Source organism: Salmo trutta, chromosome 5, assembly GCF_901001165.1.
Source record: "Salmo trutta chromosome 5, fSalTru1.1, whole genome shotgun sequence".
NCBI classification, from domain to species: domain Eukaryota; kingdom Metazoa; phylum Chordata; class Actinopteri; order Salmoniformes; family Salmonidae; genus Salmo; species Salmo trutta.
Genome location: NC_042961.1, coordinates 32,266,697 through 32,293,642, shown reverse-complemented (window position 1 = coordinate 32,293,642; position 26,946 = coordinate 32,266,697). Strand labels below are relative to the sequence as shown.

Sequence of the window (26,946 nt, the reverse complement as noted above, 5' to 3'; positions counted from 1 at the left end):
TCAGATGACGTGGGTGCTACACTACAGGACTGTTTTGCCAGCACAGACTGGAACATGTTCCGGGATTCATTTAATGGCATTGAGGAGTATACCACCTCAGTCATCGGCTTCATCAATAAGTGCATCGACGACGTCGTCCCCACAGTGACCGTACGTACATATCCCAACCAGAAGCCATGGATTACAGGCAACATCCGCATCGAGCTAAAGGCTAGAGATGCCTCTATCAAGGAGCGGGACACTCATCCGGACGTTTATAAGAAATCCGGCTATGCTCTCTGACGAACCATCAAACAAGCAAAGCGTCAATATAATTAAGATTGAATCCTACTACACCGGCTCTGATGCTCGTCGGATGTGGCAGGGCTTGAAAACTATCACAAACAACAAAGAGAAACACAGACGTGAGCTGCCTAGTGACGAGAGCCTACCAGACGAGCGAAATGCCTTTTATGCTCGCTTCGAGGCAAGCAACACTGAAGCATGCACGAGAGAACCAGCTGTTCCAGATGACTGTGTGATAACGCTCTCGGAAGCAGATGTGAGCAAGACCTTTAAACAGGTCAACAGTCAAAAAGCCGCGGGGCCAGACGGATTACCAGTACGTGTACTCAAAGCACGCTCAGACCAACTGGCAAGTGTTTTCACTGACAGCTGCACCATCGAGAACATCCTGACCGGTTGCATCACCTCCTGGTATGGCAATTGCTCGGCATCTGACCGTAAGGCGCTACAGAGGGTAGCGCGTATGGCCGAGTACATCACTGGGGCCAATCTTCCTGCCCTCCAGGACCTATATAATAGGCTGTGTCAGGGGAAAGACCATAAAATTGTCCGAGATTCCAGTCACCCAGGTCATAGACTGTTGTTTCCGCACGGAAAGCGGTACCGGAGTGCCAAGTCTTGGACCAAAAGGCTCCTTAACAGCTTCTACCCCCAAGCTGAAAAACATCTTCACAGCATGATGCTGCCACCACCATACTTCACCGTAGGGATAATGCCAGGTTTCCTCCAAACATGACGCTTGGCATTCAGGCCAAAGAGTTCAATTTTGGTTTCATCAGACCAAAAAATCTTGTTTCTCATGGTCTGAGAGTCTTTAGATGCCTTTTGGCAACTCCAAGCGGGCTGTCATGTGCCTTTTACTGAGGAGTGCCTTCTGTCTGGCCACTCTACCATAAAGGCCTGATTGGTGGAGTGCTGCAGAGATGGTTGTCCTTCTGGAAGGTTCTCCCATCTCCACAGAGGAACTCTAGAGCTCTGTCAGTGTGACCATCGGGTTCTTGGTCACCTCCCTGACCAAGGCCCTTCTCCCCCGATTGCTCAGTTTGTTTTAGAGAAGATAGTTCTAGGAAGAGTCTAGGTGGTTCCAAACTTCCAATTAAGAATCATGGATGCCACTGTGTTCTTGGGGACATTCAATGCTGCAGATCTGTTCCTCAACACAATCCTGTCTCAGAGCTCTAAGGGCAATTCCTTTGACCTCATGGCTTGGGTTTTGCTCTGACATGCACTGTAAACTGTGGGACCTTATATAGACAGGTGTGTGCCGTTCCAAATCATATCCAATCAATTGAATTTACCACAAGTGCACTCCAATCAAGTTGTAGAAACATCTCAAGGATGATCAATGCAAACAGGATGCACCTGAGCTCAATTTTAAGTCTCATAGCAAAGGGGTCTGAATACTTATGTAAATAAGGTATCCGTGTTTTTTATACATTTGCAAAAATTTATAAAAATCTGTTTTCGCTTGATCATTATGTGGTAATGTGTGTAGATAAAAAAAAAAAGTTTGAATAAGGCTGTAACGTAACAAAATGTGGACAAAGTCAAGGGGTCTGAATATTTTCTGTAGGCACTACAAGTGAATTTCTCAGACTTCAGATTGTAGGTAACTGTGAACTCGGGCTGTTACGGTGACCGCATTACCGCCACACCGGCAGTCACTTGTCATGACAGCAGTCAAATTCCACTTGACAGTCACGGTAACTAGACTTCTCCAAAACTGCTCTCTGATGCCGCTGATGGTCATTAGTAGCCTATCAAACTTGCTAAGGGTCAGTCGCTTATGGTCGCTACTCAGCGCTCTATTGTTCCACTAATCATTCTGACATCAATGGAAATGCAACAGAAAATCAAATAAAACACTTCATGAGAGCTCTGGCATTCAGAGTTAGAGCAAAATAGGAGAGCCAGCTCCTCATAGCTGGTTGATGCATGGAATGAAATAAGTGTTCCTATAAGCCCATGTTGCGCAACATTTCTATAGGCTATGCAACAGTGTTGATGGCCTCTATTAAAAAGACGAGGATCCCATCAGGTTTCCATAGACTAGGCCTACTATATTTTTTCTCAACTTTTCTAATATTAAGCACATTGCGTCGCTTTACAACTGGAGTAGCCTACCTGGCTGGTATGAAAATGAATCGCAGCAAAAGCGTCCTCCATCCGCTATTCAAGTGCATAGAATTTACCCTACCCCGACAGCAGTACGATAGCCGGAGATGCTAAATGTGTTTATGTTCATTAACAGTCAATTACCATGAGACTGGCTGACAAAATTTCATGACCGCCATAGCCCTAGTGTGAACAGGTGTGATGGTTAAGCGGAATGTCTCTGGTTTGTGCCCTCACCTCATTGGTGACCAGGGTCAGGATACGGTCTAGATCCTCCACCAACTGCTTGAAGGTGGGCCGATGGGAGGAAATGGCATGCCAACAGTCTTTCATCATCATGTACCTGAGAGAGAGAGAGAGAGAGAGAGAGAGGGGTTAACAAAAGTCCTATATTATATATTTCCAAAGTACATACCTTGTCACCCATGTCTGTCTCCACTGTGGGCTTCACTGTTTCCAGTACAGTGTGAGAACATTAGGCCCTAAAGTACCGGTGTAGGCCGTAACATTGTTTTCTGTGTGACTGGACAGGCCCCATTGTGAATGAGGACATTGATACAGACCCAGGCCAGATGTGTAGGGTCATTGATCTGATAGAGATGGGGTGAGGGTGGGGACCCCAATAAGGTTTATGTGTGTTTGTGTGCATGTGTGCCTGCCTGTGTGAATGCACACATTCATGCTTGTGCTCCTGCCTGCGTGCATGCATATGTGTGTGTTTGAGATAAAAAGATAAAGATGGTATCATACAGCTCGTTGGTGCAGTTGCCAGGCTTGTCCATGCGATGGCCCTCTTTCAGCAGCTTGAAGAGCTCTTCTACGGGGATGCCGGGGTACGGAGAACCCCCCAGGGTGAAGATCTCCCACATTAGCACCCCAAATGACCAGCTGGGAAAAAAACACATACACACTAGAGTTCTCAATTTCAGCCCGAAACTGATGGGGCCCGAGGGGTTCGGGCCGGGCCTGTGTTTTCAATAATTTTTTCATGGCCAATATTTTTTTTTACAGTTTGTGCCTGTGTGAATGGCACACCCTCTCTCTCTCTCCTCCGTCAGCTGCAGGAGAAAGTACAAGCTGTATTGCGCTGTCCGTTGGGCTGAAGCTGCTATCTAACTAGTTATTAATTTGTTTCTTACTTGTTTCTCTGACTGAAAAGTTATGTTACCGAAATCCCTCATTTGTTGAGACTGCAAAAATATTCCCTATTCACTAAATGTGCCTTCCCTGCTATGCTCTGTTCACATGACACATGCATGCACCTGTTAGGCCAAAGGCCGGCCTATAGCTAATAATATCCAGAACATTTATTTATTTAATTGTTCAAGACTCCATTTGTTATTTTATTGACGTGTTCTTCTGTTGTGTTTTGTTCTGTTGTCTTAATACACAGGCCATAGCGTAATTAGCCAGAACATTTCATTTTCAAAATAAAAAGCTTGATTGTATTTAAGGGCACGACTGAATGACTCATACTTATATAGGCTACTATAGTACTTAATAACAATAACAATTATAATAATCTTAAGAAGAAGACAAAGGAGAAAGTGGGTAAGCCGAGTGCTGTTTGTGTGCCACTGCCAAACAGGTGTTAGATTAAAAATGTGTGTTTTCTGAATGTTTGGAACAGTGTAAACAGCACCTAACTAATTATAAGAAATCCCAGAGTCTGTTCTAATGAAAAAAGTATTTATTAGACTACAAAGATTAAACACAGTCGCATTCCTACAATTTCTGACGTTGCAGTTTATCTGTTGAATTATTCAAGGCTCACTTTGTTATTTTTGTCATTTTAAAACTAAGCCTACTGATGATGATATTAGCATACTTATTATTATAATGATAATAATAATAAGAAAGCGATCAAGAAGACGGAGAGCACTGCGTGACCCCACGTGTGTAAAGGTGGGCCTATTATAATAACAAAAAATGATGTTTGTTTGGAACAGCGTAAACAATTTTAATTTTTTATTTTTAAATCACAGAATCTATTCTAATAAAAACAATTACTAAAATCTTTACTACAACATGGCAAAGTGTAAAAACTGTGGAATTTGTGAAATTGCTTTATTCAACATATAATACATTTTTTTATTTTTTTATTTTTTATTTCAGCTTTATTTAACCAGGTAGGCAAGTTGAGAACAAGTTCTCATTTACAATTGCGACCTGGCCAAGATAAAGCAAAGCAGTTTGACAACATATAACAACACAGAGTTACACATGGAGTAAAACAAACATACAGTCAATAATACAGTAGAAAAATAAGTCTATATACAATGTGAGCAAATGAGGTGAGATAAGGGAGGTAAAGGCAAAAAGGCCATGGTGGCAAAGTAAATACAATATAGCAAATAAAACACTGGAATGGTAGATTTGTAGTAGAAGAAAGTGCAAAGTAGAAATAATGGGGTGCAAAGGAGCAAAAAAAATAAAATAAAATACAGTAGGGGAAGAGGTAGTTGTTTGGGCAAAATTATAGATGGGCTATGTACAGGTGCAGTGATCTGTGAGCTGCTCTGACAGCTGGTGCTTAAAGTTAGTGAGGGAGATAAGTGTTTCCAGTTTCAGAGATTTTTGTAGTTCGTTCCAGTCATTGGCAGCAGAGAACTGGAAGGAGAGACGGCCAAAGGAGGAATTGGCTTTGGGGGTGACCAGAGAGATATACCTGCTGGAGCGCGTGCTACGGGTGGGTGCTGCTATGGTGACCAGTGAGCGGAGATAAGGGGGGACTTTACCTAGCAGGGTCTTGTAGATGACCTGGAGTCAGTGGGTTTGGCGATGAGTATGAAGCGAGGCCAACGAGAATATACAGGTCGCAGTGGTGGGTAGTATATGGGGCTTTGGTGACAAAACGGATGGCACTGTGATAGACTGCATCCAGTTTGTTGAGTAGGGTATTGGAGGCTATTTTGTAAATGACATCGCCGAAGTCGAGGATCGGTAGGATGGTCAGTTTTACGGCAGCATGAGTGAAGGATGCTTTGTTGCGAAGTAGGAAGCCAATTCTAGATTTAACTTTGGATTGGAGATGTTTGATGTGAGTCTGGAAGGAGAGTTTACAGTCTAACCAGACACCTAGGTATTTGTAGTTGTCCACATATTCTAAGTCAGAGCCGTCCAGAGTAGTGATGCTGGACAGGCGGGCAGGTGCAGGCAGCGATCGGTTGAAGAGCATGCATTTAGTTTTACTTGTATTTAAGAGCAGTTGGAGGGCACGGAAGGAGAGTTGTATGGCATTGAAGCTCGTCTGGAGGGTTGTTAACACAGTGTCCAAAGAAGTGCCAGAAGTATACAGAATGGTGTTGTCTGCGTAGAGGTGGATCAGAGACTCACCAGCAGCAAGAGCGACATCATTGATGTATACAGAGAAAAGTGTTGGCCCAAGAATTTAACCCTGTGGCACCCCCATAGAGACTACCAGAGGCCCGGACAACAGGCCCTCCAATTTGACACACTGAACTCTATCAGAGAAGTAGTTGGTGAACCAGGCGAGGCAATCATTTGAGAACCCAAGGCTATTGAGTCTGCCGATGAGGATGTGGTGATTGACAGAGTTGAAAGCTTTGGCCAGGTCAATGAATACGGCAGCACAGTATTGTTTCTTATCGATCGCGGTTACGATATTGTTTAGGACCTTGAGCGTGGCTGAGGTGCACCCATGACCAGCTCTGAAACCAGATTGCATAGCGGAGAAGGTGCGGTGGGTTTCGAAATGGTCGGTAATCTGTTTGTTGACTTGGCTTTCGAAGACCTTAGAAAGGCTGGGTAGGATAGATATAGGTTTGTAGCAGTTTGGGTCAAGAGTGTCCCCTCCTTTGAAGAGGGGGATGACAGCAGCTGCTTTCCAATCTTTTGGAATCTCAGATGACACGACAGAGGTTGAACAGGCTAGTAATAGGGGTTGCAACAATTTCGGCAGATAATTTTAGAAAGAAAGGGTCCAGATTGTCTAGCCCGGCTGATTTGTAGGGGTCCAGATTTTGCAGCTCTTTCAGAACATCAGCTGAATGGGTTTGGGAGAAGGAGAAATGGAGAAGGCTTGGGCGAGTAGCTGTGGGGGGTGCAGTGCTGTTGACTGTGGTAGAGGTAGCCAGGTGGAAAGCATGGCCAGCCGTAGAAAAATGCTTATTGAAATTCTCAATTATAGTGGGTTTATCGGTGGTGATAGAGTTTCCTATCCTCAGTGCAGTGGGCAGCTGGAGGAGGTGTTCTTATTCTCCATGGACTTTACAGTGTCCCAGAACTTTTTTGAGTTTGTGTTGCAGGAAGCAAATTTCTGCTTGAAAAAGCTCGCCTTGGCTTTTCTAACTGCCTGTGTATATTGGTTTCTAACTTCCCTGAAAAGTTGCATATCACGGGAGCTGTTTGATGCTAATGCAGAACGCCACAGGATGTTTTTGTGTTGGTTAAGGGCAGTCAGGTCTGGAGAGAACCAAGGGCTATATCTGTTCCTGGTTCTAAATTTCTTGAATGGGGCATGCTTATTTAAGATGGAGAGTAAGGCATTTTTACATGACAAAGTATGTGGACACCTGCTCGTCAAACATCTCATTCCAAAATCATGGGCATTATTATGGAGTTGGTCCCTCCTTTGCTTCTATAACAGCCTCCACTCCTCTGGGAAGGCTTTCCACTACACGTTGGAACATTGCTGTGGGGACTTGCTTCCATTCAGCCACAAAAGCATTAGTGAGGTTGGGCACTGATGTTGGGCGATTAGGCCTGGCTCACAGTCAGCGTTCCAATTCATCCCAAAGGTGTTCGATGGGGTTGAGGTCAGGGCTCTGTGCAGGCCAGGTAAGTTCTTCCACACCAATCTCGACAAACCATTTCTGTATGGACCTTGCATTGGCCACGGGGGCATTGTCATGCTGAAACAGGAAAGGGCCTTCTCCAAACTGTTTCCACAAAGTTGGAAGCACATAATCGTCTAGAATGTCATTGTGTGTGGTAGCGTTTTGATTTCCCTTCATTGGAACTAAATGGCCTAGCCCAAATCATGAAAAACAGCCACAGACCATTATTCCTCATCAACCAAACTTTACAGGTGGCACTACGCATTCGGGCAGGTAGCGTTCTCCTGGCATCCACCAAACTCAGATTCCTCCGCTGGACAGCCAGCATTTCCACTGCTCCAGAGTCCAATGGCAGCGAGCTTTACACCACTCCAGCCATCGCTTGGCATTGCGCATGGTGATCTAAGGCTTGTGTGTGGCTGCTCGGCCATGGAAATCCATTACATAACGCTCCCGACGAACGGTTCTTTGATGACGCTGCTTGTGCTGATGTGTCCACATACTTTTGTATATATAGTGTAGCTTACATGTTGTGGTTGTCTGAGGCAGTTGGAACTCACGGAATCAAACAAACACTTAAACAGGCAACAGAAGCAGCATCTGTCTAATTTCTGAAAATATATATGGATGTTTAATAAACTCTGAGTCTACATATATCAGATGTTGATTATACTCAATTTGGGTTTTCCCCTCTCATAACTTTTCCCTCTCTCCTCACTCCGCTTGATGATGTCTCTGCCAACACCAGTGTAAGTGAATAACCTTCTGGTTAACTTTAGCAAAATAGAAACATGGTCTATAAATCTGGCATTACATTTCTTGCCTGGGCTCGGGCTTCAGCTCATTGGGTTTGGGTCAGACCAGGCTTCAATTTTCAGGCCAGATGAGAACTCTAATACACACATATTCAACATGATTGATTTCATTACTATTATCATATTATACATCCATTGATACATACATACATACATACATACACACACACACACACACACACACACACACACACACACACACACACACACACACACACACACACACACACACACACACACACACACACACACACACACACACACACACACACACACACACACACACACACACACACACACACACACACACATACATACATACATACATACATACATGTGATAACAAATGATAGCGATGAAAGTATGAGACTTATTATTATAATATATTTTTTCCTCACAAGACTTCCACAGGTACTGCTAAGAGAACCAAAGGGTTGAAGGGTAACTGTTTAAAGAACCCACAGCTGCTGTCATTCCATTGATTCCATTAATTAAAATGCTAAACATCCTCTATTAAAGTTCTCCCCTAGCATTAATTTAGATGTACTCAGTTTGACAAATGGATGTTTTGTGTAGAGGTGGTGGGGAACAAATAAAATGTAATTGTATTGGACACATGCACCGAATAAAACTTTACCGTGAAATGCTTGCTTACGAGCCCCTCACAATGATGTAGACTTCAAAATAAGAAAATAGGAAACATACAAATAGTATCTCAAGAGGAACTATATACAGGGAGTACCAGTACCGTATCACTGTGCAGGGATACAAGATATTTGAGGTAGATATGTACATAAAGCCAAGGTAAAGACTAGGCATCAGGATAGATAATAATAAGAGAAGAATAAAGGACAGAGTAGCAGCAGCATTATGTTTGTGCGTATGTAGTGTATGTGAATGTGTTTGGGTTTGTGTGAGAGTGTCAATGTAAAGTGTGTGAGTGAGTGTATATAAAGTGTATACAGTGCATTCGGAAAGTATTCACACCCTTGACTTTTTCCACGTTTTGTTACGTTTCAGCCTTATTCTAAAGTGTTTTTTCCCCCTCATCAATCTACACACAATACCCCATAACGACAAAGCAAAAAACATTCTGGGGAAATTTTTGCTAATGTATATACAGTTCCAGTCAAACATTTGGACACACCTACTCATGCAAGGGTTTTTCTTTATTTTTACTATTTTCTACATTGTATAATAATAGTGAAGACATCAAAACTATGGAATAACACATATGGAATCATGTAGTAACCAAAAGTCTTAAACAAATCAAAATATATTTTATATTTGAGATTCTTCAAAGTAGCCACCCTTTGCCTTGATGACTATTTGCACACTCTTTGCATTCTCTCACACAGCTTCAACTTCAAAAACATTACAATACATTCACAGATTTTACAACACACTGTGTGCCCTCAGGCCCCTACTCCACCACTACCACATATCTACAATACAACATTTGAATTTTTACTTGTGTGTATAGGGCGTATGTTATCGTGTGTGTGGATGTGTCTGTGCCTATGTATGTGTTGCTTCCCAGTCCCGCTCTTCCATAAGGTGCATTTTTATCTGTTTTTTAAATCTAATTTTACTGCTTGCATCAGTTACTTGATGTGGAATAGAGTTCCACGTAGACATGGCTCTATGTAGTATTGTGTGCGCCTCCCATAGCCTCTTCTGGACTTAGGGACTGTGAAGAGACCTCTTGTGGCTCTCTGTGTGCATCCAAGGGCTAGCCGTGCTGCCCTGTTCTGAACCAATTACAATTTTCCTAAGTCCCTTTTTGTGTCAACTGACCACACGACTGAACAATAGTCCAGGTGCGACAAATCTAGGGCCTGTAGGGGAAGATGAGGAGCGGCACCATGTCAGGATGTACTTTTCTGAGCTCCTCACCAGAACATTTCAATATTTGATTAGTTTGTTCCAAAACATATGGGCAGATTGCAATGTTTATCAAAATACCACTCTACAATCTGAGACTTAATTTTAAGGCTTACTGTCATGTTTTTGTCATTTTTGTCAACGATGCCAGGCACCAACCGCAAGAATCAGCCTAAGGCTAATGCTAACAGACCAGCTAGCCTAGCCAAGGACCATGAGGCTACCCCAACGGCTGAACAATGCACAGCCGAGGCTACTGGACAAGAAGCTATTCTACAGGCATTAACTGAAATGAAGCAGGAATGAATTGACAAAATGGACAAAAAAGGCAGAGATGTAGTCGGCAGAGCTACGAAACCAGGTTAGCCAGCTGAGAGAGGAGCTGAAAACTGCCATCGAACAGGCTAGATCCAACCACGAAGCACTGGACATCCGTATGACCAGCCTGGAGACCGCAGCTAATGGCCACTCTGACTCAATCACCACACTGGAAAGAAATGTTCTCCAAATGAAAAAGGAAATCATGGAACTTAAAAGAGAAAAACTAAAATTTGGAGGCTAGATCCCGTCGTTCGAATTTACGCGTGACAGGTGTGAGTGAGACAGGAGGATGACAAGTGCCCTTACAGAGTTCATGGCAGAGATGCTATAAAAGGCCCCCACTGCCTGACAGCGCACATCGCACTCTACAAGAGAGACCGGAGGATGACCAGCCACCACGAGCATGCATGATAAGATGCCACTACTACCAAGAGAAAGAAGCAATCCTCCGCAAAGCAGCCGAGGTCAAACACGTGATATCCACACTTGGAGACCAGATCCGAATCTATCCTGACTACACTCATGCGGTTACCAAGCAGAGGACTGCCTTCAGGGAGGTGAGGGCCATGCTCAAGGGCTGTGAGGGAATCCGTTATGGCCTGTGATACCCTGCGGATTTGATGATAACAACCCCAGAGGGCTTCTCAGAACCAGCGCTAGCTAAGAATTTCATTCTGAAGAATTTGACACGCAAGTGAATATCGAACACAACAGTAATTCAGTTCTCTTTTTCCAACTTTGGGTGAAACTCTAGCCTAACAAACCAAGCTAGGAAGCAACAGACTATTTAGCTATCTGGAGGCAAGTTATACTAGCCAGTTTAAGGACTGAACCGGGCCATCCAGCTGCATGGACGTTACTGTTGTTGATCTGTTAACGGACTGGTTACCTGTGCTGCAAGGGACTGTAACTCCACCTGGAGAAGATGGGTATCTAGCTATAACGTTATGTGAATTTCTCCAGTAATCAGCATTTTGGATTATGATGGCACATGTTAATGCCAGATTAGCTAGTTAGCTAACATTTACGTTACAGATCGGACCTCTTTAGCTAACGTTAGCTGACATCACTTGTTATCAATCTCAGCTAATTCGGACTAGAGCACATCTGCATTAATATTCATGATGCTTAGACCAAAACTTAAATAATACTTTAGTTATCTTGTTATTTTCCTTAGATGGCTACCTAGAAGAACATATATTGCAAGGATTTCACTAGTTTGTTTAGCTCTCATATTTTGAGGCAACCATTAGTTTACTTATAATGTTGGTTTAATGCTAATCTTTTGCTTCTGTTTGAGCTAACCTTGTAGCTAACCCATGTCGCTAATCCATGGTACAAGCGCAACACAGCCATAGCTGTTATTTTTCCCCTCCATAGTTTGGAATTATACATCTAAACTATCATTATAGATCGTGGGATCTCTACTTTCATTGGTTTAGTTCGAGTTTGTAATTCCCCTCCGTTATTACATAGCTCAGTGTAGCCGTGAGCCATGAGACATTTATAAAAATCTACACATTACATGTCATACCAACTAAATACAAGTTAACGGTATGATTACTGACCTGCATAGCCCTGCTATTTTAGCAATAAGAGCGGGTTGAACTGGGTGATTTGAAAGGGGCTATTGTGTATTGAGGCACATTACACTACACACAAATCTGTTTGTTATTGTTATATTTTTAAGGGAGTTTTGCTTCTTCTCCTTTTGATAGCCTGCCGACTGCGTAATTTGAGGTCATCTTAAATTAACAAACATAATTGAAGTGTTACCGAACACAAAAGTAACAAGGTAACCACACTGATATACACTGCTCAAAAAATAAAGGGAACACTAAAATAACACATCCTAGATCTGAATGAATGAAATAATCTTATTAAATACTTTTTTCTTTACATAGTTGAATATGCTGACAACAAAATCACACAAAAATAAATCAATGGAAATCCAATTTATCAACACATGGAGGCCTGGATTTGGAGTCACACTCAAAATTAAAGTGGAAACCCACACTACAGGCTGATCCAACTTTGATGTAATGTCCTTAAAACAAGTCAAAATGAGGCTCAGTAGTGCGTGTGGGCTCCACGTGCATGTATGACTTCCCTACAACGCCTGGGCATGCTCCTGATGAGGTGGCGGATGGTCTCCTGAGGGATCTCCTCCCAGACCTGGACTAAAGCATCCGCCAACTCCTGGACAGTCTGTGGTCCAACGTGGCGTTGGTGGATGGAGCGAGACATGATGTCCCAGATGTGCTCAATTGGATTCAGGTCTGGGGAACGGGCGGGCCAGTCCATAGCATCAATGCCTTCCTCTTGCAGGAACTGCTGACACACTCCAGCCACATGAGGTCTAGCATTGTCTTGCATTAGGAGGAACCCAGGGCCAACCGCACAATCATATGGTCTCACAAAGGGTCTGAGGATCTCATCTCAGTACCTAATGGCAGTCAGGCTACCTCTGGCGAGCACATGGAGGGCTGTGCGGCCCCCCAAAGAAATGCCACCCCACACCATGACTGACCCACCGCCAAACCGGTCATGCTGGAGGATGTTGCAGGCAGCAGAACATTCTCCACGGCGTCTCCAGATTCTGTCACATGTGCTCAGTGTGAACCTGCTTTCATCTGTGAAGAGCACAGGGCGCCAGTGGCGAATTTGCCAATCTTGGTGTTCTCTGGCAAATGCCAAACGTCCTGCACGGTGTTGGCCTGGAAGCACAACCCCCGCCTGTGGATGTCGGGCCCTCATACCACCCTCATGGAGTCTGTTTCTGACCGTTTGAGCAGACACATGCACATTTGTGGCCTGCTGTAGGTCATTTTGCAGGGCTCTGGCAGTGCTCCTCCTTGCACAAAGGCGGAGGTAGCGGTCCTGCTGCTGGGTTGTTGCCCTCCTATGGCCTCCTCCACGTCTCCTGATGTACTGGCCTGTCTCCTGGTAGCGCCTCCATGCTCTGGACTCTACACTGACAGACACAGCAAACCTTCATGCCACAGCTCGCATTGATGTGCCATCCTGGATGAGCTGCACTACCTGAGCCACTTGTGTGGGTTGTAGACTCCGTCTCATGCTACCACTAGAGTGAAAGCACTGCCAGCATTCAAAAGTGACCAAAACATCAGCCAGGAAGCATAGGAACTGAGAAGTGGTCTGTGGTCACCACCTGCAGAACCACTCCTTTATTGGGGGTGTCTTGCTAATTGCCTATAATTTCCACCTGTTGTCTATTCCATTTGCACAACAGCATGTGAAATGTATTGTCAATCAGTGTTGCTTCCTAAGTGGACAGTTTGATTTCACAGAAGTGTGATTGACTTGGAGTTACATTGTGTTGTTTAAGTGTTCCCTTTATTTTTTTGAGCAGTGTATTTACTCTCAGACTCAGATACTATAAGTTACAAACAAATGTACATTGAAAGTTTGTATGTTATGCCATATGGCAAGGAATTCGGAGCCGCATATTTAATGAAGCTGCCAGTTGAGGACTTGTGAGACGTCTGTTTCTCAAACTAGACACTCTAATGTATGTGTCCTCTTGCTCAGTTGTGGACCGGGGCCTCCCACTCTTAGAGCCAGTTTGCGCTGTTCTGTGAAGGGAGTAGTACACAGCGTTGTACGAGATCTTCCGTTTCTTGATAATTTCTCGCATGGAATAGCCTTCATTTCTCAGAACAGGAATAGACTGATGAGTTTCAGAAGGAAGGTCTTTGTTTCTGGCCATTTTGAGCCTGTAATGGAACCTACAAATGCTGATGCTCCAGATACTCAACTAGTCTAAAGAAGGACAGTTTTATTGCCTCTTTAAATCAGAACAACAGTTTTCAGCTGTGCTAACATAATTGCAAAAGGGTTTTCTAATGATCAATTAGCCTTTTAAAATTATAAATTTGGATTAGCTAACACAATGTGCAATTGGAACACATGGTTGCTAATAATGGGCCTCTGTACGCCTGTAGATATTGCATAAAAAAATCTGCCGTTTCCAGCTACAATAGTAATTTACAACATTAACAATGTCTACACTGTATTTCTGATCAATTTGATATTATTTTAATGGACAAAAAATGAGCTTTTCTTTAAAAAACAAGAACATTTCTAAGTGACCCCAAACTTTTGAACGGTAGTGTACGTTTTTCCAGCAGCAGACTATGATCGATAATGGCAAAAGCCACACTGAAGTCTAACAAAACAGCCCCCAATGTTTTTATCATCAATTTCTCTCAGCCAATCATCAGTCATTTGTTTAAGTTCTATGCTTGTTGAATGTCCTTCCCTATAAGCGTGCTGAAAGTCTGTTGTCAATTTGTTAACTGTAAAATAGCATTGTATCTTGTCAAACACCATTTTTTCCAAAAGTTTACTAAGGGTTGGTAACAGGCTGATTGGTCAGCTATTTGAGCCAGTAAAGGGGGCTTTGCTATTGTTAGGTAGCATAATTACTTTTGCTTCCCTCCAGGCCTGTAGGCACACACTTTCTAGTAGGCTTAAATTGAAAGAAATTGCAAATAGGAGTGGCAACATTGTCCGCTATCATCCTCAGTAATTTTCCATCCAAGTTGTCAGACCACGGTGGCTTGTCATTCCACACTCACTTTACAGAATTCAAAATTACAATGCTTGTCTTTCATAATTTGGTCAGATATAATTGGATGTGTAGTGTCAGCATTTGTTGCTGGCACATCATGCCTATGATTGATAATCTTGCCAATGAAAAAATTATTAAAGTAGTTGGCAATATCAGTGGGTTTTGTGATAAATGAACCATCTGATTCAATGAATGATGGAGCTGAGATTGCCTTTTTTTCCCAAAATGTAATTTAAGGTGCGCCCAAGCTTTTTACTATCATTCTTTATTCCATTTATCTTTGTTTCATAGTGTTGTTTCTTCTTCTTTTTATTCAGTTTAGTCACATGGTTTCTCAATTTGCAATACATTTGCCAATCGGTTGTGCAGCTTGGCTTATTTGCCATTCCTTTTGCCTCATCCCTCTCAACCATACAATTGTTAAATCCTTGTGGATTAATGAGGAATTGAACAGTTTTCACAGTAATTTTCTTAATGGGTGCATGTTTATTAGTAACTGGAAGAAACAATTTCATAAATGTGTCAAGTGCAGCATCTGTTTGCTCCTCATTACACACCACGGACCAAATATTCTTTACATCAACAACATAGGAATCGCTACCAACCTTCTTCTATGACCTCTTATACACTATATTAGGACCAGCCTTTGGAACTTTGGATGTCCTAGATATGGCTATTATATTGTGATCACTACATCCTATGGATCTGGATACTGCTTTCAAGCAAATTTTTGCAACATTAGTAAAGATGTGATCAATACATGTTGATGATTTCATTCCTGTGCTGTTTGTAACTACCCTAACTGGTAACATGAACCAGGTTGCAGGCACCGGTTACAGTTTGAAGATTTTTCTTGAGTAGGCAGCTTGATGAAAGCCAGTCAATATTTAAATCACCCAGAAAATGTACCACTCTGTTGATATCACATACATTTTCAAGCATTTCACACATTATCCAGATACTGACTGTTAGCACTTGGTGGTCTATAGCAGCTTCCCACAAGAATGGGTTTTAGGTGAGGCAGATGAACCTGTAGCTATATTACTTCAACAGTATTTAACATGAGATCCTCTCTAAGCTTTACAGGAATGTGGTTCTGAATATAAACAGCAACACATCCACCATTGGCATTTCTGTCTTTTCTGTAAATGTTATAGCCTTGTATTGCTACCACTGTATCATCAACAGTATTATCTAAGTGAGTTTCAGAGAAGTGAATGTCATCTGTTACTAGCAAATGATTGATTTCATGAACCTTGTTTCTTAAGATACATATGTTAATGTGGGCTCCCGAGTGGCGCAGGTGTCTAAGGCACTGCATTTCAGTGCTAGAGGCGTCACTACAGACCCTGGTTTGATTCCAGGCTGTACCACAACCGGCCGTGATTGGGAGTCCCGTAGGGCGCCGCACAATTGGCCCAGCATTGTCCGGGTTAAGGTTTGGCCGGGGTAGGCCGTCATTGTAAATAATAATTTTCCTTAACTGATTTGCCTAGTTAAATAAAGATCAAATAAATAAATAAATAATGTGGGCTATTTTGAGCACTTTTCTTCTGGGATGCTTACTTGTTGTCATTGGTTTACTGGGAAGCTTAGCAGAAGTAGATATCCTCATGTTATTTATGTTAGTGCAGGTTGAGCTGCACACAGTGGACTTCCTACTAGGGCACACCGCCTCAGTGCTAACAATATAAATCTGGTTCATAGGCACATGATTACGGCATACAATAGCTGTATGATCAGAAGAGGCATTCAGGGCAGTTAGAGGGACTTACATTGTGTCTACCAACGTCCCTGGGATAATGAACATTTGCTGAAGCATTATGACAACTCAGCGTCACAATGGTAGGGATTAACTGAGCTGGTAACTTATCATTGATAAATCATTGTCTCAACGCAGCCTTACAATGCTGTGAAAGGATCCAGGAACACAAATTATTTGGGTGGATCCTATCCTCCTTATAAAATGTGTTTGTTTCAAAAAGGTATCGAAATTGTCAACAAAAGTTACACCAATTGAGCTGCAATCCCGTAGCCAGTTGTGAAGAGAAAGAAAATTGATAAAGCGTTCAATGCCACGAAGCAGAGAGGGCACAGGGCCAGCTATGATGGGTATTTTATTAGTGTCTAGTAGAGAGTCAATCAGCTCTTTATAATGTAAACCCACATGGACTACAATAGAATCGATTTCCATGTCCTGATGTAGTACATTCAGGAACAGCTTAGTAATGTAATTTACTCGAGCTCCGGGATAGGACATTGTTTTTGCACCAGGAACGGTCACATTTCTTATCATGGAGCTGCCCAAAATCACGGCTGGTGAGAAGGATGAGGAAATCCGCCCACTCCCACGCTTCACAGGATTCGGATATCCCCAGCGCTGGGAACCCCCAGTAATGAAGGTGCAGGAAAATCAGGCTCCAAGACAGCAAAACTATTCGCTGTTTGTATACGCTCCAGGCCTCTCGTTGGGAGTGTAGACTGCTTTGCGGTAGGCTACTGTCTTCAGCTTTCACGGCTTGTGACATGCGACCATCGTTGATTGCCATGCTCCTCTTGCTGTGCTCCTTTGACTCCGCTATCAGATGGGGAGCTCCGGGCAACACCGGCCAGTCGGATAACGACAAACGACAAGGCGGAGATGCATCCAACAAGCGCGAACGCCGTCCAGCCACCGGTGTAGAAAACGTTAACATTCCACTCTGTGCTTTCCCCAGTTTCTTACGTAGGCTGGCGACCTGAGTAATCAAGGAAGCCACCTCAAGCCTATAATCCTCGGCAAGCAAACAATTGCCGCATTGGAACTCGGAGTGATCCGGTTTGTCCCGAAACAAAGCGTAGTAGATACTGCTCCTACAGTGCGGGAACCGTTAATTTATTTCTCCAGACAAAGAGGGCTCCATTGCAAAACTCATCTGGGACTAACTTTGTTAGCTTGATGGCTAGCAGCTCTGTCAAACAGGCTATTAAGCGGGATTCCGGGACAAGAAATAGCAGTCCTAGCTGTTAAAAGCAAACAGCATCGCGGAATCCATGCAAAAACAAGTTCAGTATTTATATTTAACAAATATTGGTTGTTTTCGTCAAAAATAACAAATTGAGTGTTTACAGCATACAGTGTTCAGCTGCGCACTGTGATGATTTCACTGTGTGATGACGCGGCCAAGCTATCTGTCATGTGCCTTTTACTGAGGAGTGGCTTCCGTCTGGCCATTCAACCATAAAGGCCTGATTGGTGGAGTGCTGCAGAGATGGTTGTCCTTCTGGAAGATTCTCCCATCTCGACAGAGAAACTCTGGAGCTCAGTCAGGGTGACCATAGCGTTCTTGGTCACCTCCCTGACCAAGGCCCCTGTGTTCTTGGGGACCTTCAATGCTGCAGAAATGTTTTGGTACCTTTCACCAGATCTGTGCCTTGACACAATCCTGTCTCCGAGCTCTACTGACAATTCCTTTGACCTCATGGCTTAGTTTTTGCTCTAACATGCACTGTCATCTGTGGGACCTTATATAGACAGGTGTGTGCCTTTCCAAATCTTGTCCAATCAATTGAATTTACCAAAGGTGGACTCCAATCAAGCTGTAGCAACATCTCAAGAATGACCAATGGAAACAGGATGCACCTGAGCTCAAGTTCGAGTCTCATAGCAAAGGGTTTGAATACTCATGTAAATAAGGTATTTCTGTTTTAAATTTTTAATACATTTGCAAACATTTCTAAAAACCTGTTTTTGTTTTGCCATTATGGGGTATTGTGTGTAGATTGATGAGGAAAAATTTTAATTTAATACATTTTAGAACGTAAAAAAAATATGGAAAAAGTAAAAGGGTCTGAATACTTTCCGAATGCACAGTATATAGTCTTGTGAGTGTGCAGAGAGTCAGTGCAAGATATGGCCAATGCAGATAGTCCGGGTAACCATTTAATTAACTATTTAGCAGTGTTATGGCTTGGGGGTAGAAGCTGTCTCGGAGCCTGTTGGTCCGAGAACTGATGCTCCGTTACCGCTTGCCGGACGGTAGCAGAGTGAACAATCTATGGCTTGGTTGGCTGGTGCAATTTTTTGGGCCTCCTCTGACATCGCCTGATATAGAGGTCCTGGATGGCAGGGCGCTCGGCCACAGTGATGTACTGGGACGTCCGCACCACCCTCTGTAGAGCTTTGCGGTCCAGAGCGGTTAATTTGTCATACCAAGCTGTGATGCAGCCAGTCAAGATGCTCTCAATGGTGCAGCTGTAGAATTTTTGAGATTCGGAGGGTCCATACCAAATGTTTTCAGCCTCTTGAGGGGTAAGACGCGCTGTCGTGGCCTCTTCATGACACTGCGTGTGTGTGTGGACCATGTTAAGTCCTTAGTGATGTAAAGAGGCGCTGTCGTGCCCTCTTCACGACTGTGCAGATGTAACAGTTTAGCTTCCGTCCCTCTTCTCGCCCCTACCTGGGCTCGAACCAGGGACCCTCTACACACATCAACAACAACCACCCTCGAAGCATCGTTACCCATCGCTCCACAAAAGCCGCGGCCGTTGCAGAGCAAGGGGAACAACTACTTCAAGGTCTCAGAGCGAGTGACGTCACCGATTGAAACGCTATTAGCGCGCACCACCGCTAACAGCTAGCCATTTCACATTGGTTACACTCACCCCCCTTTTGACCTCCTCCTTTTCCGCAGCAACCAGTGATCCGGGTCACGGCACCAATGTAACAGTTTTGCTTCCGTCCCTCTCCTTGCCCCTACCTGGGCTCGAACCAGGGACCCTTTGCACAGATCGACAACAGCCACCCTCGTAGCATCGTTACCCTCGTAGCATCGTTACCCACCACTAACCATCTAGCCATTTCACATCGGTTACACGGGTGTGTGTGGAGCATGTGATGTAGATGCCAAGGAACTTGAAGCTCTTGACCCGCTCCCCTACAGCCCTGTCGATGTGGATGGGGACGTGCTTTCCCCTCTTTTTATTGTAGTTCACGATTAGCTCCTTGGTCTTACTGACTTTGAGGGAGAGACTGTTGTCCTGGCACCACACTGCCAAGTCTCTGATCTCTTCCCTGTACGCGGCTTCATCGCTGTCGGTGATCAGGCCCACCACTTTCGTGTTGTCAGCAAACTTGATGATGGTTTTGGAGTCGTGCATGGCCTCGCAGTCATGGTTGAACAGGGAGTACAGGGGAGGACTAAAGGTGTCAGCATGCTTGCATACTCCCTTAAAATACCTTCAGTCAAACAACAAGGAAAACTCGCCAATAGTACGGTTTGTCCATTCTGAGATGCCGTAGCCAATATACACTTCCTCAAAATAGTCTGAATTAATCTAAGATCATTCATATTGACATTTCTGCAGAGGAGATCTTAGTTGTGCAATTTTACATCTAAATAAGATGTTTGGTGCAGTATTTCTCAATGAAAAAATTTGCATGAAAACAAGTCGTCTCTTGTTGAATGACAACAAAGACTTTATTTGAAAAGATATACTGTTGACCAATTACCGATGAAGGGGCTTAGACTTTGGCTCCGAGCTTTGGCTTGCCACCAGTAAAAAATGTGTGTAACCAAACAGCCGAAAAAATTTCTCACTGAAGTCCAAGACAAACAAAAACGTCACAAAATGTTGTCATAATATATGCACAAACTCTTCTGAACTGATTCGGCTGGGAAGCATGCGGACACCTTAAGCACACACCCCTGAGGGGCTCCCGTGTTGATGGTCACCATGGCAGAGGTGTTGTTACCTACCCTCACCAACTGGGGCAGCACATCAGGAAGTCCAGGATCCAGTTGCAGAGAGAGGTTTTGGTGATGAGCTTGGATGAGCTGTAGCAGGGTGTAACTATCAATGCCCTCTTTCTGACCTCCCTCCGGTAGCCCGCACCACCCCGCGGCACCGACCCGCTCCTACAGCTGGTGGGTAGTGCCACGCTGGCATCAAAGATGCCCTTTGTCCCAATACTGGACAGTCACAATGTCACACTGGCCCCCATTGTCCAGTCACTAGTCAGAGTGACACACCAAAACAAACAGTGAGCTGGACCACCCACTCAGAGATAACAAGGCTAACAGTATAGATTACTATTTATGTAATGGATGACTGTGTTAATAGCTAGCTCACTTCTACTGTACATTGTCACTGTATTGTACAGTGTCCGGTCATTATTACAACACTCATTTAAAGCATCAATAATACCCTGATATTGACATTCATCAATAGCATGCACTGTATTTACATACAGTGATACACAAGATCAATGTTTCCCCTAAATTAATTTAACAGCGGAAAAAATCCTAGGGGAAAGATACACTGAAAACAGACAACACTTCCATTGAATGGCATATCTCAACCAAAAAAATCTATGAATCATCATGGCAGTGTGTGTGTTTGGATCAACAAAGAGTGTATTATAGCACACACAGGGAAATGCGGCACACACACACACATACATACATACATACACAGAGCTACAAGCCTACGTTAATGACCCAAAGAGGACACGACATGACACAGATACACTTTTCTTTTATTTAGTCCTGTGGGTATCTCTCCATCCATCTGTTAACATAACTGGCCCTGAATTTGTTCTCTCCTATCTCACACCATATCTTTCCGTTTGTTTACATACTCCTATGCTCCATTCAATGGCACTTTGTATCCATCGCTCACCTCTCATTCCATTGGCCCATGTAGATATACACACAAGCTCTCTCTCTGTCTCTCTCTCTCTCTCTCTCTCTCACACACACACACTAATACAACAGGGGAATGGGGGGTGAGGCTGGTCTGCTAACTAGCCTAAATAAATTAAACTTATGCAGAATAGCATACTTCTGTGGCTCAAATCAGTGCTCACTATTAGCTGGTTGGGCATTTCACTCTAACATTTTAGAGATCAATACACATACATCAGACCATGGGGGTATTACGTAATCCAAATGAGACATCATATACTAATTTAATCTGATGTCATGTTATGGATCAGTTTTTGCCTAAAGTGTGATTCAGATGGGGGACTCGGCTACTCTTTTGTTCTTCTGTTTCCTTTTTTAGAGCAAGTAATCCTTGAAAGAGATGAGGAAAGGAGGAAAGACGGGTCTGCTGCCATTCACTTTCGAGATTAATGAAAATAAAAACGGAGAGGGGGAAAATAGGGATTATTTTGTTAACGGAAAAGGCCCCCGAAAAAGATGAGCCACATGTTCAAAGAATGAAGACTCAAGACTGAGAGATGAGTGTGTGCAGAATGGGTGGAAGGTGAGAGAGGAGGCCTAATTTGAAGGTTGGGGGCGAGGTGGTATTGTTGCATTCAGTTATGTGTGAAAGACTTGAAGGAGGTCTACGGGAGACTTCAGAGTAGGGCAGGGGGAGGTGGGCTCTGGCCCCTTCCAGAGGCTTTGAAGACAGGCAGATTAGTAACACAGCATTGGCTGCAAGTCTAGCGTGAAACTTTCACTTTTGCCACAGACCGGCCGGTACACAACCTACCCCCCAAAAAATACCACCCCGCACCTACTAACTCCACCACAATCAAAACACCTCACTGACCTCCTGTACCCGATCCCCCACCACCATCCCACCCTCTTACCCCCTCGGTCTTGCTGCAAAACAATTGCATCACAGAGCTACAGCCAGTGAGTGTATAGGCCAGGGTTGTGTTAATTAGGGCACACAATGACAAATGTTTTAAAGTGTTTTGCAACTGAGAACGAATATAAACGTTTTTTATTGTACAGGTCTAGCTAGTCCCTCCCTGTTTTAATCGTTTTTCTTGCATTTGGTGCCTAATAAGCACAGTCTAGGCTGAGTTCCTGCTTTTAATAAAATTACGTTAACCCAATGTGGAATAGACGTTGAATTGACGTCTGTGCCCAGTGGATTGTATGGGTGTGAGAGAGAGCAAAAACAAGTTACAGTACTTACACATCACTCTGGTGAGTGTACACACGGTCGAAGAGCGCCTCAGGAGCCATCCACTTCACCGGGAGACGACCCTGAGGACAAACCCACACAGGTCAGAGGTCAATAGGTCACAGGGTTGAAAAATGTACAATTAGATATGTATGCGCAAACAGACATCCTCTGGGGTATTTTATGACCAATATTATTCGCCAATCATGCAGTTCTTCCAGGTTCCTGGTATTCCCAGGAATCTCATTAGATTTGGGAATTTGAATTGGAATTTTTTATTAGGATCCCCATTAGCTGACGCTATAACGTCAGCTTATCTTCCTGGGGTTTAACACAGAACTATAAAGACATTAGAAACAATTACCTTTTACCTTAAGACATTACAAACACTTAACAAGTAGACATTAAAGACCATTAAAATACCTTACAGGTAATACATTTAACATTCAGTGGGATTAATATCTGTCCAGTCATATGGTCGATCGCATTAGATGTTCTTTTATTGTTTTCTTGAAGTTGGATTTACTTTTTGCCTGAGAAATGTGACTTCGTAAAGAATTCCATTCAGTGATGGCTCTGAATATTACTCTAGATTTGAGATGTGTCCTTGGTCTGGGGGGTATAAGATTAACTTGCCTGTCTGGCTTGGTGGTGGTTATGTACGTTACTTGTATACACTAGTTGGACAAAAAAGTACTTTGGTTTTTTGAAAATTACTACCCCCCCCCCCCCCCCCCAAAAAAAAACAGGAATTCATGAGAGATTAAGATGCATTCGGTAGACATTCATATGGTTAGAGCAATGTAGAGCTAATCAGGCAGCACTGTTTTGAGCTAGTTTTGTTTTTGCAGCAGATGACCATATGACTGGACAGTACTCTAGGTGTGATAGAACCAAAGCTTGAATTCCCTGATTAAGAGTGCTGGATGTTACATACTTTGAACATTTTCTTGTTCCCCTACCTATTTCGATTACAAGGTTATGAATATGTTCAGACCAGGATAGAGCTGCGTACAATGTGACACCAAGTAGTTTGGTCTTATTACCTTGTTCCACAGATCCATCGACAAGTTTAATTGAGGGTCACCAGCAAGCATTTATCTTGGACCAAATACAATACATTTTGTTTTAGAAATATTCAACACCAATTTGTTAACGTTAACCCACTCAGACACTGTTCTTAGTTCAGTACATTTGTTAACTCATTATATGCTGATGCAGCGCTATACATTGTAGAGTCATCAGGATACATAACCACTCTTGCTTTATTCATTACTGAGGGTACAGTAAATCATTAGTAAAGAAGTGGGTCTAGGCAGCTAACTTGAGGAACACCACAGTGTAAATATTTACTGTTCGAAAAGCTACCATTAAATAATACTTTTTGCCTTCTCCTGGATAGATAGCTTACCATCCAGAATAGATCAGCATAATATTTGCGTTTACCTAGCAACAGCTCAAGATCAATTACATCAAAAGCAGCACTAAAGTCTAACAACACTGCACCCACTAACTTCCTGTCATCCATACTGTTTAGCCAATCATCTGTCACAGCCCTTCCACTCACTGCAGCGCTAGATAGAACAGCGAAAATACTAAATTCTATGTGATCAATTTGGGTCGCAGGCTCACAATTTGACCTTTTCTGAGATCTCTGCCAAGCAAGGAGGAAAGGAGCCAACCTAATCCCAGTCCCACTTTTACCTTGCAACCCCATTGGACATAATTTCACCTGCCAATCAACATTGTCCATCTTCCCTCTCTGACTGTAGGCTACATCCCTTGTTGCATGTTGCCAGATCATTACGGCAAAATATATCTACTAAAATGAGAGGGAAAGACTAGTGAGTGCGCAACATAACATCCACTTCATAGGATGACACATATGGGCTAAAAGGATCCTGTTCATGTAACAAATGTTTCATTAGATTGTAACTGTCACGTGTGCTCCCTCTCCGGCGTCTAGGTACCAGGCAGCACGTTATGGCGCACACCTGTTACCATCGTTACGTGCACCTGCGCATCAGCGGGGGTGACCAGTCTGCTCCTGATCCCCGGGATCGTCCCTTGGGTTGGCGTCCTGCGGCTGGAGCCGACAGCGCTGGGGAGGGGGTACCGTCAGTTATGCTCTCTCCGGCGCTCTAGGTCGCCATGCTCCTGCGTCTCAGCCGGATTGACTGCGCCTCTACAGAGGTGACCGGTCCGCTCCTGTTCCCTGGGATCATCATTTTTGTCGGCGTCCTGCAGCTGGAGCCATGCGTCGGGGAGGGGGTACAGTCACGTGTGCTCCCTCTCTGGCCTCTAGGTCATCAGGCTGCTCGTTATGGTGCACACCTGTTACCATCGTTACGCGCACCTGCGCGTCTTCAGACTCACCAGACTTACCTGCCCTATATACGTCACTCCCTTTGGTTCCTTCTCCAGGTGTCATTGTTTCTGTTTCATGTCTAGGCATTGTTCGAGGTTCTTGGTTTGTATTATGTTAATTTTATTAAAACACTCATTCCCTGAACTTGCTTCCTGACTCTCAGCGCACATCGTTACAGTAACTTTCCTACAATAGCCAGCTGCCAGTGAACATATCCTTGTAAATACATTTCTGCTGCTGATATCATCAGCCTAGGTACTGATGCATGCATCTATCGAAATGGTAACTGTGGTAAATACTTCCCAAAATTGTGTCAAGTTGGCTGGATGTCCTTTGGGAAGTGGACCATTCTTGATACCGGTCCATCTGGCACCTCCTAAATGTACCATACCCGGTTCAAAGGAACTTAAATATTTTGTCTTGCCCATTCACCCATTCAATACATGTCTCACTTGTCTCAAGACAACAACAAAAAAATCATTTAACCTCTCTCATCTCCTTCATCTACATTGAAGTGGATTTAACAAGTGAAATCAATAATGGATCATAGCTTTCACCTGGATTCGCCTGGTCAGTTTGTCATGGAAAGAGCAGGTGTTCTTAATGTTTTGTACACTCAGTGTATAATCCATGTATTGACATTTTTGCATCCTCAAATGAGTCTCTGATATTGCTAATACATAAATGGTATGACTTCACATTTAATTAATCTTATTCCTTAAACTACATTTATTCATACTGTATGAGCAATCAACAGACCTTTCTTTGGTAAGTTCAGAGTATTTGATTGTCCGAGCATGAACCAGCAGATACTCAGTCAGTGTGTGTGTGTGTCTGTGTGTGTGTGTGTGTGTGTGTGTGTGTGTGTGTGTATGTGGGGAGGGCTGGGATTACTAACCCAAAGGTATATTTCTGTCACTCCTCATAGGCCCTTGGGAGAAGGGTGAACAATCAGTTTGTCATACTGCAGGTAGGCTATGTCCCCACATTCTCACGCAGCATTCATAGCTGGCATGAGTTATTCTCTTCTTTGGTGGACTGCCTCAGAGAAATCCTCATTGATGATTTTGCTCTTTCAAGAACCTCAAGCTTGTCCTTGAACCTGAAGAACTTCACTACAAATCGTGCTTCATTCTATAGCTAGAGGACTCCTGATATCTCCAGGAGTGATATGTATATATTTTTTTGTCTTTATCTGTTGTGGTCTAGTACTGTCTTTTTGCTAGCTAGGGCCATCTACTTTATGTGCTGCCTGTCTTCCCAGTGGCCTACTTGGTGTGTGAACTGTTGACTGATCATCATTTTCAAATAGTTGTTGACACATCAACCAGGATCAAGGAGCAGGAACTGTGACTTTCTTTGGTAATCAGTGGCTGTAAAGGTGGGGGAGTGGTTTCACTTCTCCTAGGCAATCAGTGTTAGCTCTTCAGTCTCCCCTGGTTTCTCAGTCGCAGCTGTAAGCGGCGGTCGTGTCAGTTTTGTCACAAAACAAAGACAGTCGCCAAAACAAAGACAGTTCCGCCGCGTTGTTCGAGGAAGGCGCCACACAACTCCCTCACTTGAGTATCTTACCTAGATTTTCTAATGTTGCTCTTTTGTAGCTTTGTCAACTATGTGTGTGTTTTCAATACCTGTTTGCAGCTCTCTCGGTAGGCTTTACAGACACTCCCCACCCCCTGGCTGCTACCCTTCTAATTTAGTGTACCCTGCGTGCACAACCCATGTGGAATTCCGGGTCTCTGTTAGCATTTGGAACAGCCAATTTGCAGTCAAGAACGCAGAGTTCATCTCATCCTATACTTTTACAACCCATGTGGAATTCCCGGGTCTCTGTTAGCATTTGGAACAGCCAATTTGCAGTCA

At 43.6% G+C, this 26,946-nt stretch overlaps 1 protein-coding gene across 7 annotated transcripts in view; it reads right to left on the bottom strand.

Moving 5' to 3' along the window:
- LOC115194075 (fibroblast growth factor receptor 2) overlaps nt 1-26,946 on the bottom strand; it is a 135,268-nt gene that overhangs the window by 4,627 nt on the left and 103,695 nt on the right. For all 7 annotated transcript variants that reach the window (XM_029753419.1, XM_029753421.1, XM_029753420.1 and 4 more), the window contains 3 exons: nt 22,728-22,798; nt 3,151-3,288; nt 2,638-2,743 (listed from right to left, as the gene is read on the bottom strand). In XM_029753419.1, the coding sequence (XP_029609279.1) occupies nt 2,638-2,743; nt 3,151-3,288; nt 22,728-22,798 (315 nt within the window). The remainder of the gene's footprint in view (nt 1-2,637; nt 2,744-3,150; nt 3,289-22,727; nt 22,799-26,946) is intronic.